At 47.2% G+C, this 14,384-nt stretch overlaps 1 protein-coding gene across 1 annotated transcript; it reads right to left on the bottom strand.

The window, feature by feature from the left end:
• Positions 1–308: 308 nt before the first annotated feature.
• On the bottom strand, positions 309–728 carry LOC119598462 (proline-rich receptor-like protein kinase PERK9). Its single transcript, XM_037948094.1, has one exon. It carries the CDS (start codon positions 726–728, stop codon positions 309–311), a length of 420 nt encoding a protein of 139 aa, XP_037804022.1.
• Between the last annotated feature and the right edge of the window lie 13,656 nt (positions 729–14,384).

The following is a 14,384-nucleotide window of genomic DNA, read 5'->3' as shown; positions in this document are numbered from 1 at the left end:
TCTCTCTCTCTCTCTCTCTCTCTCTCTCTCTCTCTCTCTCTCTCTCTCTCTCTCTCTCTCTCTCTCTCTCTCTCTTTCTCTTTCTCTCTTTCTCTCCCTCTTTCTCTCTCTCTTTCTCTCCCTCCCTCCCTCTCTCCCTTCCTCCCTCCCTCCCTCCCTCCCTCCCTCCCTTCCTTCCTCCCTTCCTCTCCCCCTCTCTCTTTCCCTCTCTCGCCCCCTCTTTCGCCCCCCTCTCTCTCTTTCCCTCCCTCTCCCTCTTTCTCTTTCTCTCTCTTGTTTTTGGGGAGAGGGCTTTTCGGGGGGATATTTTATTGTGAGGGGGGGAAGGGGACGTAAAGGATTTCGTAAAGGGATTTCGCAGGGAGATTTATCAGGTCCTCCGGGGATTCTGAGATCTGAGGCGTCTCGGAGTTTAATGGGACAGGGGCGTGTGCTCCGACAGGTGCCTCCGTCGGGCGAGAGGTGATTCCCGGGGTGAGTTGTGCCGCGGTAAAGTCCCAGGGATGCGGCGCTAGCCTGTCCGGCCTGTAATTTCCCCCGCTGTGAGACGCGGAAGCTGGCCTGTAGTTCCCTTGTGAGACGCGGAAGCTGTTTAGGATGTCGGGGGGGTGGGGGCGAGGGGCGTCCGTCCGGGTGGGGGTGGGGGGTGGGGTGGGGGTCGTAGGTCCCGAGGGGCGGCTTGGGCAAGGGACGTTTAATCTCGGGGATGGGCGGAGGAGGTTGAACATCGCCGCCAAGAACTCTCGCGTGGGAAAAGTCTTTTTATTCGGAGTTTTTCCTCCTCTCCTACTTCTGCTTCGGCTTTTTGTGCTTCTACTTTCACCTCTTTTTTATATAACTCCTTATTTTCTCTTCTTTTAATTTTGTTTCCTTATTTTCTTCTAATTGTTTTCGTTTGTTTGTTTGTTTCTGCGTCTGTGTCTGTGCCTCTGTCAGTGTAGTTGTCTATGTCTGTGCTCCTGTTTATGTCTTTGTCTTTGTCAAGGTCTGTGTATCTTGTGTTTGCGCTTGCCTGTGTCTATGTCGGCATGTATGTGTGAGTGTGTTTGTATGTGTCTTTGTGTTAGTGTCTGTATGTATGTGTATGTTTGTGTCAGTATCTATATCAGGGTCTGTGTGTGTGTGTGTGTGTGTGTGTGTGTGTGTGTGTGTGTGTGTGTGTGTGTGTGTGTGTGTGTGTGTGTGTGTGTGTGTGTGTGTGTGTGTGTGTATGTGTGTGCGCGGGATTAATTTACAAAATCCACTGGAGTAGCGACCGCCTCCGGGGCCTCCAGCGAGCGGTTGGGCGGCCCATAACAGCGGGACTGGAATTCCTTATCGGTTTAAAGTTCACTTCAGTCTCGGGACTTTTTTGGGACTTTGTTGTAGTCAACTCTGTACAAACTCTCTTTCTTTTAATTAAGGCATCACAGTGGAGTGTGTGTGAACTGGGAGTGAGTGAGAGGAGGGGGTGAGGGGGAGGGAGGGTGTGCTTGGGGTGTATGTGGGGGCAGGGGTGGATTCTCGTGATGTAATGCTATGGAGAGAGAGGATTTGTTTTCCTTTCTGTTCTGTTTCTTTGTTTTTCTTTCTCTTTATCCCTTTTCTTCTCCCTACCCACCTATCTGTCTCTCTAACTCTCTCCCTCTCCCTCTCTTTCTCTCTCTTTCTCTCGTTCTCTTTCTCTCTCTCTCTCTCTCTCTCTCTCTCTCTCTCTCTCTCTCTCTCTCTCTCTCTCTCTCTCTCTCTCTCTCTCTCTCTCACACACACACACACACACACACACACACACACACACACACACACACACACACACACACACACACACACACACACACACACACACACACACACACACACACACACACACACACACACACACACACACACACACACACATACCACATACCCACACGCCCACAACCTCTACCTCCCTTTCCCCGCCTCCTCTCCAAACCTCCACACACTGTCTTACCTCTTAATATTTCATCTCTCTCACGACAGACTCACAGCTGAGTCACCTGCGCTAACAGTGTGGCATATAGTCTTGGTCTCGGTCTCTGTGTAGCCATAAAGTGTTCGAGGCTATGGCATATGAGCGTTTAATTCGCTTAGGGAGAAGGGGAAGGGAGAGAATTGGAAGGGATGGGAGGAGAGGGAGTGGGTACTATCAGAGGGGAGGAGAGGAAGGGAGAGGAGAGGAGAGGAGAGGAGAGGAGAGGAGAGGAGAGGAGAGGAGGGGAAGGGAGAGGAGAAGAGAGGAGAGGTAGGAAACGTGAAGGAGGAGGGAAGGGAAGTGAGATGGGATAAGTAGACAGGAAAGAAGGGGGGAGATGGAAGACTGGAGTGGAGGAAGGAGACAAGAGGGGGGAGGAGCGGAGGGGGGTGTCAAAGGAAGCAGGGGGAAGGGAGAAATAAATGATATTCCTCATTGTTTGCCGGGTCAACAGAGACGCGAAGTGGAGGGCGGGGGAGGAGATGCAGGGAAGGCGGAGGAGGAAGGGGGAGATGGAGGGGAGGGATGAGGGGAAGGAGCTTGTGGAGATAAGGAACGGATGGGAGAGGGGAAGGGGGAAGGAGAGAAGGAGAGCGGGAGGGATCAAAGGACTGAAGGGAAGAGGAGATAAGGAACGGTGAAAAGAGGGAGTTAGGGAGAAGGGGATAAGAAAGGATGAGAAGAGGGAGATTGGGAGAAGAGGGGGAGTGAGAAGAAGGAGATAGTGAGGAGCAAGAAGACGGGGCTAGCGATAGACAAGAATGAGAATAGGGCAATAGGAGAATGGTTGACAGAGAAGGAGAAACAAAGCGGAGGATAGAAGAGGAAGAAGAAGAGAAGGAAAAGAGGGGAGAAAAAGAAAAGGGATAGAAATCAAAGACATAGCAAAATGAAAAAGGATAGAGAGAGGGGGAGGGGGAAGGAGAGAGAAAGAGAATGAGAGAGAAAGAGAATGAGAGAGAGAGAGAATGAGAGAGAGAGAGAGAGAGAGAGAGAGAGAGAGAGAGAGAGAGGGGGGGGGGGGGGAACGAAAGAAGTGAAAATAGAACAAGTAAAAGACGAGGGATGAGAAAGAGGGAAAAAAGAAAGAGGGAAACGAGGAAACCGAAGGCTTAACGCAGAACCGGAAGAGAAGCGGGGATTAGGGAAAACACGAGTAAAAGGAGTAGAAGGGGAAACGAACGGGAGACGGAAGGGGTGTTAACAGGGACGCTTAAACAACGTAGCGAATAATAAACGCAAGAAGAACGAGAAAGATTTAAGCAGAGCAAATAGAGGGGGGAATGCAGACAGGCAGACAGACAGAGAGACAAAGGGACAGGAACAGAGAAAAAAGAGGCGGAAGAGGGAGAGGGAGAAGGAGGAGGAAGAGGAGGAAAGGGGTATGGCGAGGGAGAAGGAGAGGAAGAGGAAGAGGGAAAGGGAGAGGGAGATTAGATATCGATATAGATATAGATATAGATAGAAAGGAGAGAGAGAGAGAGAGAGAGAGAGAGAGAGAGAGAGAGAGAGAGAGAGAGAGAGAGAGAGAGAGAGAGAGAGAGAGAGAGAGAGAGAGAGACTGAGGAAGCGGTCAGAGAAACGCTTTTTTCGAGAAAGAACTCGGGAATAGAAATGCAGGGATCATTGGAGTTTGGAAGGAAGGAGGAAATGGAGGGAAAGGGAGGCGGAAGGGGGTGGGGGCTAGTGAGAGCTTAAGGTCAAGTTGAACTTTTCATTTTCTCTTTTTTTCCTCTAGGTTCTGTTTTCTCCACTCGTTTGTCCGTTTTTTTCTCTCTCTCTCTTTTTTTTTTCTTTTTATTGTATACATGCACTCAATATTTCTTTCTCTTTTCCTTTTTTCTGTCTCTCTCTCTGTCTCTTTCGGTCTCTGCCTTTCTCTCTCTCTCTCTCTCTGTTTCTCTCTCGCTCTCTGTTTCTCTCTCGCTCTCTGTTTCTCTCTCGCTCTCTGTTTCTCGCTCGCTCTCTGTTTCTCTCTCTCTCTCTCTCTCTGCTCTCTGTCTCTCTGTCTCTCTGTCTCTCTGTTTCTCTCCTCCTCTCTCTCTCTCTCTCTCTCTCTCTCTGCTCCTCTCCTTCTCTCTCTCCCTCTCTCCTCTCTCCTCTCCCCTCTCCCTCTCTCCTCTCCCTCTCCCTCTCCTTCTCCCTCCCCTCCTCCCTCCTCTCTCTCTCCCTTCTCTCTCTCTCTCTCTCTCTCTCTCTCTCTCTCTCTCTCTCTCTCTCTCTCCCTCCCTCAGCCACACACTCAGATAAAAAGAAAAAGAAAGAAAGAAGTAATTGCAAAAAGAAAAACAAAAGAAAAACGAAAAGATAACGAAAGAAGCGAGGGAGGTACAGCCAGGAGAAGAAAGATTTAGAGGGAGACCAAATCCGAGAAAGAAAGAGCAAGAGACCTCGAGTCCAGGGAAGCCTACCGGACCCCTGGACGCGAGACGGAAGCGGCGGCGGCGGCGCTTGGGGGGGGAGAGAGAGAGAGAGAGAGAGAGAGAGAGAGAGGGGGGGGAGGTAGAGAGGGAGAGAGAGAGGTAGAGAGGGAGAGAGAGAGAGAGAGCATCAGATCAAAGTCGGGTTTTTCCTCGGCTAGGAAATGGACGAGGTTTCCATGGCTTGGTCGCGGAGTGATGTCCTTGAGGGGACGGACGGTCTTGGGAGCCGAGGGCATTTTGAAAAGGGTGTGGGATCTTAGGGGTTGTGTCGTTTTAGGGCTATGGTCTTCGAAGTTGTGTATTTAAGGGGGGCATTTATGCAGAAGGAATGATGTCATTTTAGGTGTGTGTTCTTATCAGTTGAGCTTTTGCGAATAAAGAATTGATTTTAGCTTTTAGGTATACGATTTTAGAAGTTATGGATTTAGATGTACGGTCTTCAGAATTGTGGCTTGAAATTATGCACTTGGGTTCAAGATCATAAGAATTGTGTCCTAAAATTCGTGCATTTAAGTGTACCATCTTAAAAAGTTTAAGGCCTTAGTTGTACCGTTTTTAAAAATGCGTCTTTAGGTTTACTGTCTTTTAAGGCGGGGCGGGAGGTGGAAGGGTCATGATAAGATAGTAGGGAGGCGGGGATGAGGATAAAGCGGTTTTGGTGTGGAATTGATGACGTGGGAAGGGTAATGAAAAATTTATTTATTCGTTTATTTATTTAACTATTTTTTTTTTATTTCTAGGAGATAAGGATGTGTAAAAGAAGCGCTCTTTGGAGAACCGTTCATCCGTGTTTTCTCGTGTTTTTGTAGTTTTTACTTTCTTTAGGACTATTTAAAACCATATATATTTTCGTGTTTTTTTCCCTCCGACATCACTTGGCAGTTACTTAAAAGTCGGTAGTTTTTTTTTTGTCTCTTTAGTTACTTATCAATGGTATTTTTTCTCTCCCACTTCGCCTCGCCTTAATGTCCGCCTTATCTTTATCACACAAACACGCGGTCAGGATGGGACAGGTGTAGGTATCAGGCTTAAATGGCACGGAAGTATTTAGGGACGCCAACACGCCCCTCAATGCCGCCCCCCGTTTTCTGTGTCATGTGAGTGTTAATGGGGAAGGGGGAAGGAGGGTAGATGGGGCAGGAGGATAGGGGGGGGGAGGAGAGTTGATGGGGTAGGTGGGCATGGCGGCGGGAGGGTAGGAGGGAAGGGGTAGGGGAGGGAGCAAGTAAAGTATCACGTGTCTAGCAACGACATGGTTAGAAGGGGGAGGAAAGGAGGAATGAGAGAGGAAGGAAGGGGAGACAGGGGAAGGAGGAAGGAAGGGGATAGGAGATAGGAAAAGGGAGAAAGGAGGGGGAAGAGGAGGAGGAGAATGACGAGTAAGGGTTATGTGCACGTGCCGCGAGCGAAGGCATACGTGCCCGAGAAGGGGCAGTGGCTCGCGCGGCCCGGTGCTTGGGCTTACGTGCCAGAAGTTAATATACTCGGGTGTCAGAGGGTGTGTATACCCCGGGTGCCAAAAGTCGCACACACACACTGGCCGCCGGAGGTGGTCTCCTGCGCGGAACTGGCACGTGCGCGGCTGCGTCGGCGATTGAATGGGCTGCAATACGTGCTTACTTCCGTACCTTGGTCAACTTTGATTAGTTGCGTTAGTCTGCATTAAAGTTGAAAAATACAACTTCACCCCCCCCCCCTCTTTTCCCTCTCCCTCCTCTCTACATTGTAGGCTTAAAACTACATCTTTGTTTCAGAATTAATAATGTGTGCCAAGTTACCTTTGTGCCAATACTGTGTTTGTGCCAAAGGGCATTCTTTGTGGAGAGAGTATATCTCCCCCATGCGCCATGGATGAACCTTTGTGTTAGTAAGGTAGATCGTGGAACAAAACTTTATAATTAGAAAGAAAAACTACGAGGTGCTTTATTTATTAGTAATATAGATCGCTGGATAAACTTCGTGATCAGAAAGGTAGATCGTGGATGGTTTCTTTATGTAGAACGTAGGATAAAACTTCATGGTTCATGCATTAGTAATGTAGATCGTGGGGCAAAATTTCGCGGTTTATTTATACACGATGCTTGGTTGTTTGTTTGCTTTACATGTTATTTGCCGTCTTGCGTGAGAATGACGAAAACAAGTCTGGTAAAAAATAGAGCTAGCAAGGCGATCCGTGTTCATGGCCGTGCGGTGAAGCCAGCGAGAGTCGAAAAGAAGCCTTTCAAATGCTGCTTCATCGTGCGTTCTGGGACGGTTGTGTATAGCCAGTGATTCCTCGCGGTGCAATGATTTACAGATTGGGCCAATCTTAGCCGAAAACAGGCAAGGTCATTATCTGATCCGTGATGACGTCAGCGATTAATCAGAGTCGAGCGTGAGTGTGAAGTGCAACGACGTGACGTCATCGTGGAGACAGCCATTCAGCGCGCCCAATTTTTTCCCCTCCTTAGCCTGAAGATGCTTCATCCAGCCAATGAGAAGTGCTGGTGTGAGTGACGTCATACAAGCTGAGTGTTTTGATTGGTTGATTGCAAACGTGTGTCTTGGCATCTCTGACTGGGTTTGAGGCCGTTTGATACATCAGTGTCTCGTTAAATCATGTAAAAGATTAGTTTTTTTTCTAGATTTGGCACATAATTTGTTGTTGTCGTTCGTGTGTTTAGATGTATCGAGTTATGCAGGATATGAATATTGTTATTCTTAGATATTTCTTGGTGTTTTATTTTGAGTAAAAATGTTGATATTATAATTTTATTGCTGCATTGTACATAATCGTTCGTGCCATTTGTTGTTGGAGCAATATAGGTTTAAAGCTGATTTATTTGAATATTAATAATAATATAGATGAACAGCGTGGAGAAATGTTTGTATATTTTCAGGTAATGTTAATATCTGTTATGCAGTATTTAATTCAGTGTTTTTTTATGAAGTGCTAATATGTATTTTATTTTTTCTAGGTGAGTGTACTTCTCCGGTCAAGGATATGCAATAGTTATTAGCAAGTTCACATTAATGAAAGAACAAGTAAGTGAGATGGCGGTGTTTTTCTACATTATTACCATTTCTTGTTTTATCAGTGGTTTAATCTTTTTGCCATTTTCATCTTCCCTCTCTTTATGTTTATTTTTCTTAATTCAAGCATGTGCCGAGCCCATGGTGCAAATTCGCTGAGAGATATTAAGCAATCGCGTATTTTTGCTAGTGTATCATCAGTAAGTGTTATGTGTATCGACGCACAAGTTATATAAAATTCATCTGCATTTTCCACGGCGTGTCGATCTCTACGCAATGTAAGAAGCGTCGATTTGTCCTCTTCATACCGTTAACTGCAGAATCCTAACTTGAAGTCGTCTCTTTAACAGCCAGCGTTCATTTGTCGTCCTCGTAACTTCGCACTAGAATCCCAACTTCACGTGGTCTCTTTAACAGCCAGCTTCCATTCGTCGTTCTCATAACTTCACTACAGAACCTCCAGCCGAGGTCGAACAGGCGTGATCGACAGCCGAGCTCTCCCTCCCCTCCATCGTGCGTCAGCGAGTACCGGTCTATTACATCGAGTGATATGTTTATCCTATCTCGCCGTGCCCCTGTGAGTAATGTACTGGGTCGTCCATTGGCTTGTATATTTAAGCAGACTCGCTCCCTGCCACTCGGCTTCCCTGGGGCGGGGCGAGTGATGTACTTCCCGGCGTGTTTTTGCAGCTTTGCCAAATTTTGTTATCTTCTCGGCCGTTCTCTTTTTTTTCCGCGTGTAAGGGCTAGGTAGATCCTCTTTTTTGTGCTTTAATTAAATGAAAGAAAAATATCTTCTCTGTCTTTTTGACCGTTTTTTTTTTTTTTATCTTTTTTTTCTTTCGTGGATATATTTTTTTTCTTTTCTTTTGATTTCATTTTTTTTCTGTTCCTTCCTATAACACCTTTTTCCATATTTCCTACATTCACTCTCCCCACCTCCCTCTCCCATCCCCTCCCAAGGACCCTCCCCTCCTCTCCCCACCCCATCCCTAACCCTCTACCCCTACAACCCCCATCCCCTTCCCTCTCTCTCCCTCCCCATCCCTAACCCCCTCCCCTCCCCATCCCTAACCCCCTCTCCTCCCCATCCCTAACCCCCTCCCCTCCCCATCCCCTCCTCCCCACCTTACCCTTCATCTGCAATGCACTGATATAATCCTCGGTCCCTTTTGTTACCGAGGTTCATCACGTGGCAGTAGTTGAGGGTTGGGCGTGGGGGGTGAGGAGGGGGAGGGGGGAGACGGAGAGGGGGACGATGTGACCATGATAAATGCATTGCCATCATGGTTGTTCAACTTAATATTCACCCGGCGTGAGTTGAGACGATAGGGAAGGGGAGGGAGATAGGAGGAGGGATTGGAGTGAGGGAGTTAGAGAGACAGAGAAAGATAGACAGACAGATATTTAGATAGTCGGGTAGACAGACGGAGACAGACGCATAGATAAACATTCAGTCAGTCAGAGAGACAAGCATACAGACAAACAGAAGTAAACAGACAGACAAATAGAAGTAAACAGACAGATAGACAGACAGACAGACAGAGAGACAGACAAATAGAAGTAAACAGACAGATAGACAGACAGACAGACAAACAAGTAAACAGAAACACACAAACAGAAGTAAACAGACAGACAGACAGACAAATAGAATAAGATTGCAAGAAGATTAGACAAACTGCCAGCAATAATAACATCAGACAATCGTTTCACAGTCACACGCCCTCAGTCAGCACGGTCGCTAAGATTGCAAAGAACCGACGTGATCAATGAACGCCGTCTCACCGCGTCCGCGAGTTGCGTTTGAGAGAGACAGGCGCAAACCCGAGCTTATCTTTGGGTCTGCCGTATATGTCTGTGAGGGCTGTGTCTTTTTTTCTCCTTCTCTTCTCTTGCCTGCCCGTGTCCGTGTGTTTGTCTTTGTTCTTTGCTTTGTTTCTCCCTTCTTTATCTGTTTTGTCATATTCAATAAAAAAAAAAATCTTTTCCTTTTTTTTTTTTTTTATTCAGTTTCTGTCTTTCTCTCTCCTCTTTTCTTTCCCTATTCCGTCCGTTCGTCCGTCCCTCCCTCCCTCTCTCCGTCTTCCATCCTTCCTCCCCCCCCCCTATTCCTCTCTCTCTCTCTCTCTCTCTCTCTCTCTCTCTCTCTCTCTCTCTCTCTCTCTCTCTCTCCCTCCCTCCCTCCCTCCCTCCCTCCCTCCCTCCCTCCCTCCCCCTCCCTTCCTCCCTCCCTCCCTCCCTCCCTCCTTCCCACCCTCTCGCCTCCTTCCTTCCCGCCCTCTCCCTCCTTCTCCCCTTTATTTCTCTCTCCCTTCTCTCCTCTACTTTTCATTTCTCTCCTCACACGCCCGCCCCCCACCGCCCCCCCCCCCCGCCCGCCCCCTCACGCCCGCCCCCTCACGCCCGCCCCCTCCCCGCCTGCACGACCAGCTGGGCGGCGCTCTCGCTAACACCCAGTAATAACACCCGAAATGCACAAGGTAAACCCACGACCCGAAAATACCCACAGCGCCCCCGTCGGTTCTGCTTCGCTCATTCGAAGGGGGAGGGTCTCTTTCCGATCCCTATGTCTGTTTGTCTCGGTTTCGTCTTTTTTTTCCGTCTTTTTCTTTTTCTCTTTTTCTTTTTCTCTTTCTTTTTTTCTTTCCGTCTTTTTTTTTCTTTTTCTTTTTTTTTTCTCTCTCTCCCCTTTCTCCCGGAAGTAGATGATGATGCGGCGTGATGAAGTCGCAATTGCTCTCGAATGTTCGCAACTTCGCTGCGAGAACGGAGGGGCGGGGTTTGCGTGGAGGAGCAAGGGGAGAGGTGGGTGGCGTAAGTGGGGGTGGGTGGGGTTGTGGGAGAAGGAGAGGGGGGGTGGGGAGGGCAGAGGGGGAAGTAGGATTGAGGAGGAGATGGGTGCGGATTGGGTTTCTTTTCTTTCATCTTCTTCGTACTCTCTACTCTATATTCTTTATCGTCTGTCCTCTCTGGTTTCTATTCTCTACACTCTACTCTTTACTCTCTACTCTCCCTGTTCTCGTCTTCTTTTCTTCGCTCTTTTTGTCACTTTTCCCTCTCCATCTCCTTCCCCAGTTCTCTGTTCCTTCCTTTTTTCACCGCGTTCTCATCTTTCTTTTCCCCTTATTTCTTCTTCCCCGCTTTCCTTCATTTCCTCGTTCTCTTTCCTCCCCCCTCTCTCTCTCTCTCTCTCTCTCTCTCTCTCTCTCTCTCTCTCTCTCTCTCTCTCTCTCTCTCTCTCTCTCTCTCTCTCTCTCTCTCTCTCTCTCTCTCTCTCTCTCTCTTTCTCTTTCTCTTTCTCTTTCTCTTTCGTTTTTCCTTCTGTCCCACTTTCTATCCTCCCACGCTCCCACTTTCCATCTTTCCTTTTATTTTCCTTCCTTCGTATCTTTTATCTCTCTACCATCTCCCCTCTTCTCCCATCTCGTTTTCTCACCCTATACCCGTCACTTCGCCCAAGCACAGAGTTATTGATACATGCAATTTGACATGAGGCACTGGCCGTTGGGAACCGGGGCACTCACCCTCGTGCCCTGTCGTTTATATGGGGGGGGATGCTTACTGATTGCGTGTGTACGTCTCTCTCTCGCTCTCGCTCTCTCTCTCTCTCTCTCTCTCTCTCTCTCTCTCTCTCTCTCTCTCTCTCTCTCTCTCGCTCTCTCTCTCCTCTCTCTCTCTCTCTCTCTCTCTCTCTCTCTCTCTCTCTCTCTCTCTCTCTCCTCTCTCTCTCTCTCTCTCTCTCCTCTCTTCTCTCTCTCTCTCTCTTCTCTCTCTCTCTTCTCTCCTCCTCTCTCTTCTCTCTCTTCTCTCTCTTCCTCTCCCTCCCTCTCTCTCTCTCTCTCCCTGTGTGTGTGTATGTGTGTGTGTGTGTGTGTGTATTTGTGCAGCTGTGCTTGCGTGTCTGCAGTAGAGGAAAAAAGAGTGTGCGTACGCGTGTGTCGCACATCCGTTGATCAGCGTGTGTACATATATTTTGTCCTGTCCTCTCTCTTCACTTTACTATTCGTTATAACTAATTACATCGGGCGTCTCTGATGAACGTGCAGACGAAAGTTTCATTACGGGATGAATCATGTCGCATTTTGCAAAGCTTCTGCATTCTTATTTGGGCGCTGCGATAAAGTTATTGGTTCCAATTAAGGTTCGCTCGCTCTGAGAGAGAGAGAGAGAGAGAGAGAGAGAGAGAGAGAGAGAGAGAGAGAGAGAGAGAGAGAGAGAGAGAGAGAGAGAGAGAGAGAGAGAGACAGACAGACAGAGAGAGAGAGAGAATGTACGCTGGATGTTCTAGCGATGTAGAGATGTTTGGGTTTGATGTGGATTTTGGAATTCGATGGTCTGGTGATGTGTCGATTTTTTTTTTTTCCGCACCGATTTTTTTTCTAGGGGGATACTGCGGGGACTTTTTTTTTATGATCTATTAATTTATTTTTTGATGCGTCGATGTTTTTTTTTTTTTACTGGGGAGGAAGAAGTAGGCAAGGAAGGGAAGTCGTGGAAGTAGGAGGAGAGGGAAGAGAAAGTAGGAGACAAAAGACGACGCTGAAAAGGAAGAAGGGGAATAGGAGAAGAGGAGCAATAAAACCTAAACGAACGAGAGGGAGGAGGAAAGCATCGATTGAAATGGAATAAGAGAAAGAAGAGAAGGAAGAGGCATGGGAACAAGACAATAATACGAGAAGGAGGAGGATGCAGACGGAGAGAAATGTGAAGAGAGGAGAAGAGAAGAGAGGAGAGGAGAGGAGAGGAGAGAAGAGAAGAGAAGAGAAGAGAAGAGAAGAGAAGAGAAGAGAAGAGAAGAGAAGAGAAGAGAAGAGAAGAGGAGAGGAGAGGAGAGGAGAGGAGAGGAGAGAGAGGAGAGGATGCTACCATCTCTCACCGGGATGCTGCATCTCCTCAAACGCAGCGGAGAGTTCGGAATCCTGCGTTCGGTTTGGAGGTTGGGAGGTGCGTGGGTGGTTAGCTTGTTAATTGGTTATTTGTTTACTTGCTTGCTTGTTTGCTTAATCATTCATTCATGCATTTTGTGCGTCTTGTTTCCTTTTTTTTTTTTTTTTTTTGTCTTTGTTGTTTTTGCTGTTGTTGTCTGGGTCTTTCCCTTTCGTGCTTTCTTTCGCTCTCTCTTACTTTACTTCTCGGTTTGTTTCTTTGTCTTTTTCTCTCTCTTTCTTCTCTCTTCTCTCTCTTCTCTCTCTTCTCTCTCCTCTCTTTCTCTCTCTTCTCCCTCTTCTCTCTCCTCTCTCTCCCCTCTTCCTTCTTCCCTCGTCCCTCTCTTCTCACTTACTTCCCCTCTCCCTCTCTTCTTTTCCCCTCTCTCTCTCTCTCTCTCTCTCTCTCTCTCTCTCTCTCTCTCTCTCTCTTCTCTCCCTCTCGCTTTCTCTCTCCTCTTCCTTTTCCCTGTCGCCTTCTCTCACTTACTTCCCCTCTCCCTCTCTTTTCCTCTCTCTCTCTCTCTCTCTCTCTCTCTCTCTCTCTCTCTCTCCCCTCTCCCTCTCTTTTCCTCTCTCTCTCTCTCTCTCTCTCTCTCTCTCTCTCTCTCTCTCTCTCTCTCTCTCTCTCTCTCTCTCTCTCTCTCTCTCTCTCTCTCTCTCTCCCTCTCTCTCTCCCTCTCTCTCTCTCTCTCACTCACTTCCCCTCTCCCTCTCTTTTCCTCTCCCTCTCCCCCTCCCTCCTCCTCTTCATTATTACGAAGCCCAAAATACCCACTTGTCACGGCAGGCCCTGCGGCTGTGTGATCGACGGCAACAATCGAAAGCTATTAACATTATTACTTATTAACTCGGGCAATAACACATGGGGGTGTATGTCGGGTAATGGGTTAAGGCAGATGTTTCAATATAAGGGATTGTTTTATTTGTTTGGTGGTTAGGTTGTTGTTGCTCTTACGTTTGTCCTGTTTGGTTGATTTGGATTGGAATTTGTGTATACATGCTCGCGCGTACACACACACATGCACAAGCACACGCACACGCATACGCACACGCATACGCACACGCATACGCACACGAACGCGCGCGCACACACACACACACACACACACACACACACACACACACACACACACACACACACACACACACACACACACACACACACACACACACACACACAACACACACACTCAAAGTATATATATATATATATATATATATATATATATATATATATGCATATGTATATAAATATATACATATATACACATACATATACATACATATATACACATGTCCATGCATATACACATGTATATACACATACATATACACATACATACACATGCATACAGACGCATACACATACACATGCATACACACGCATACACATACACATACACATACACATACAGGTACACATACATATATACATTACATATTTATAGAAAACATATTCAAGAGGAGCGAACAGAAGACGAAATATAGTGACACATTTCAGTTGAATTATTAAAGCACTTTTGTATAGGATAGACATTTTGAGGCAGAGAACATATACCTGGAAAAATGATACCGACCAAAGAGAAGAAATGAGAGAGGGAAAAAAAAGAGGAGAGAGAGAGAGAGAGAGAGAGAGAGAGAGAGAGAGAGAGAGAGAGAGAGAGAGAGAGAGAGAGAGAGAGAGAGAGAGAGAGAGAGGAAAAAGGAAAAAAACTCACTGCCACCACCAAAACAAAAACACAAAATTAAAAACAAAACAACGATACCCGGATACCCTTGATACCCGGACCTCTACTCACGCCGTCCATTCTTCTTCGCTCGTTTGTGTGTTTGTTTGTTTGTTTGTTTGTTTGTCGACGGTATCCGGTGATGTGTTTGGGTTTCCGCGAAGAGCTTTTGCTGGTTATAGTATGGCGTAAGAGGCAGGGACGCTCGTGGGGAATTTTGATTGTGTGTTTGGGGGGATGGGGGGAGGGGATTGAGGAGGGAGAATGGTGGGGAGGGTAAGTCCGTTTGTCTGTCTGTTTGTGTATGTTTATGGTTATG

This window comes from Penaeus monodon, chromosome 41, assembly GCF_015228065.2.
Source record: "Penaeus monodon isolate SGIC_2016 chromosome 41, NSTDA_Pmon_1, whole genome shotgun sequence".
In the NCBI taxonomy this organism is placed as follows: Eukaryota; Metazoa; Arthropoda; class Malacostraca; order Decapoda; family Penaeidae; genus Penaeus; species Penaeus monodon.
The sequence above is the reverse complement of the archived record's forward strand: the minus strand, read 5'-3'. Positions and strand labels throughout refer to the sequence as shown.

What these genes read in the sequence shown, in the direction of transcription:
- LOC119598462 (XM_037948094.1), bottom strand. Translation starts at nt 728, where the DNA reads ATGTTCAACCTCCTCCGCCCATCCCCGAGATTAAACGTCCCTTGCCCA.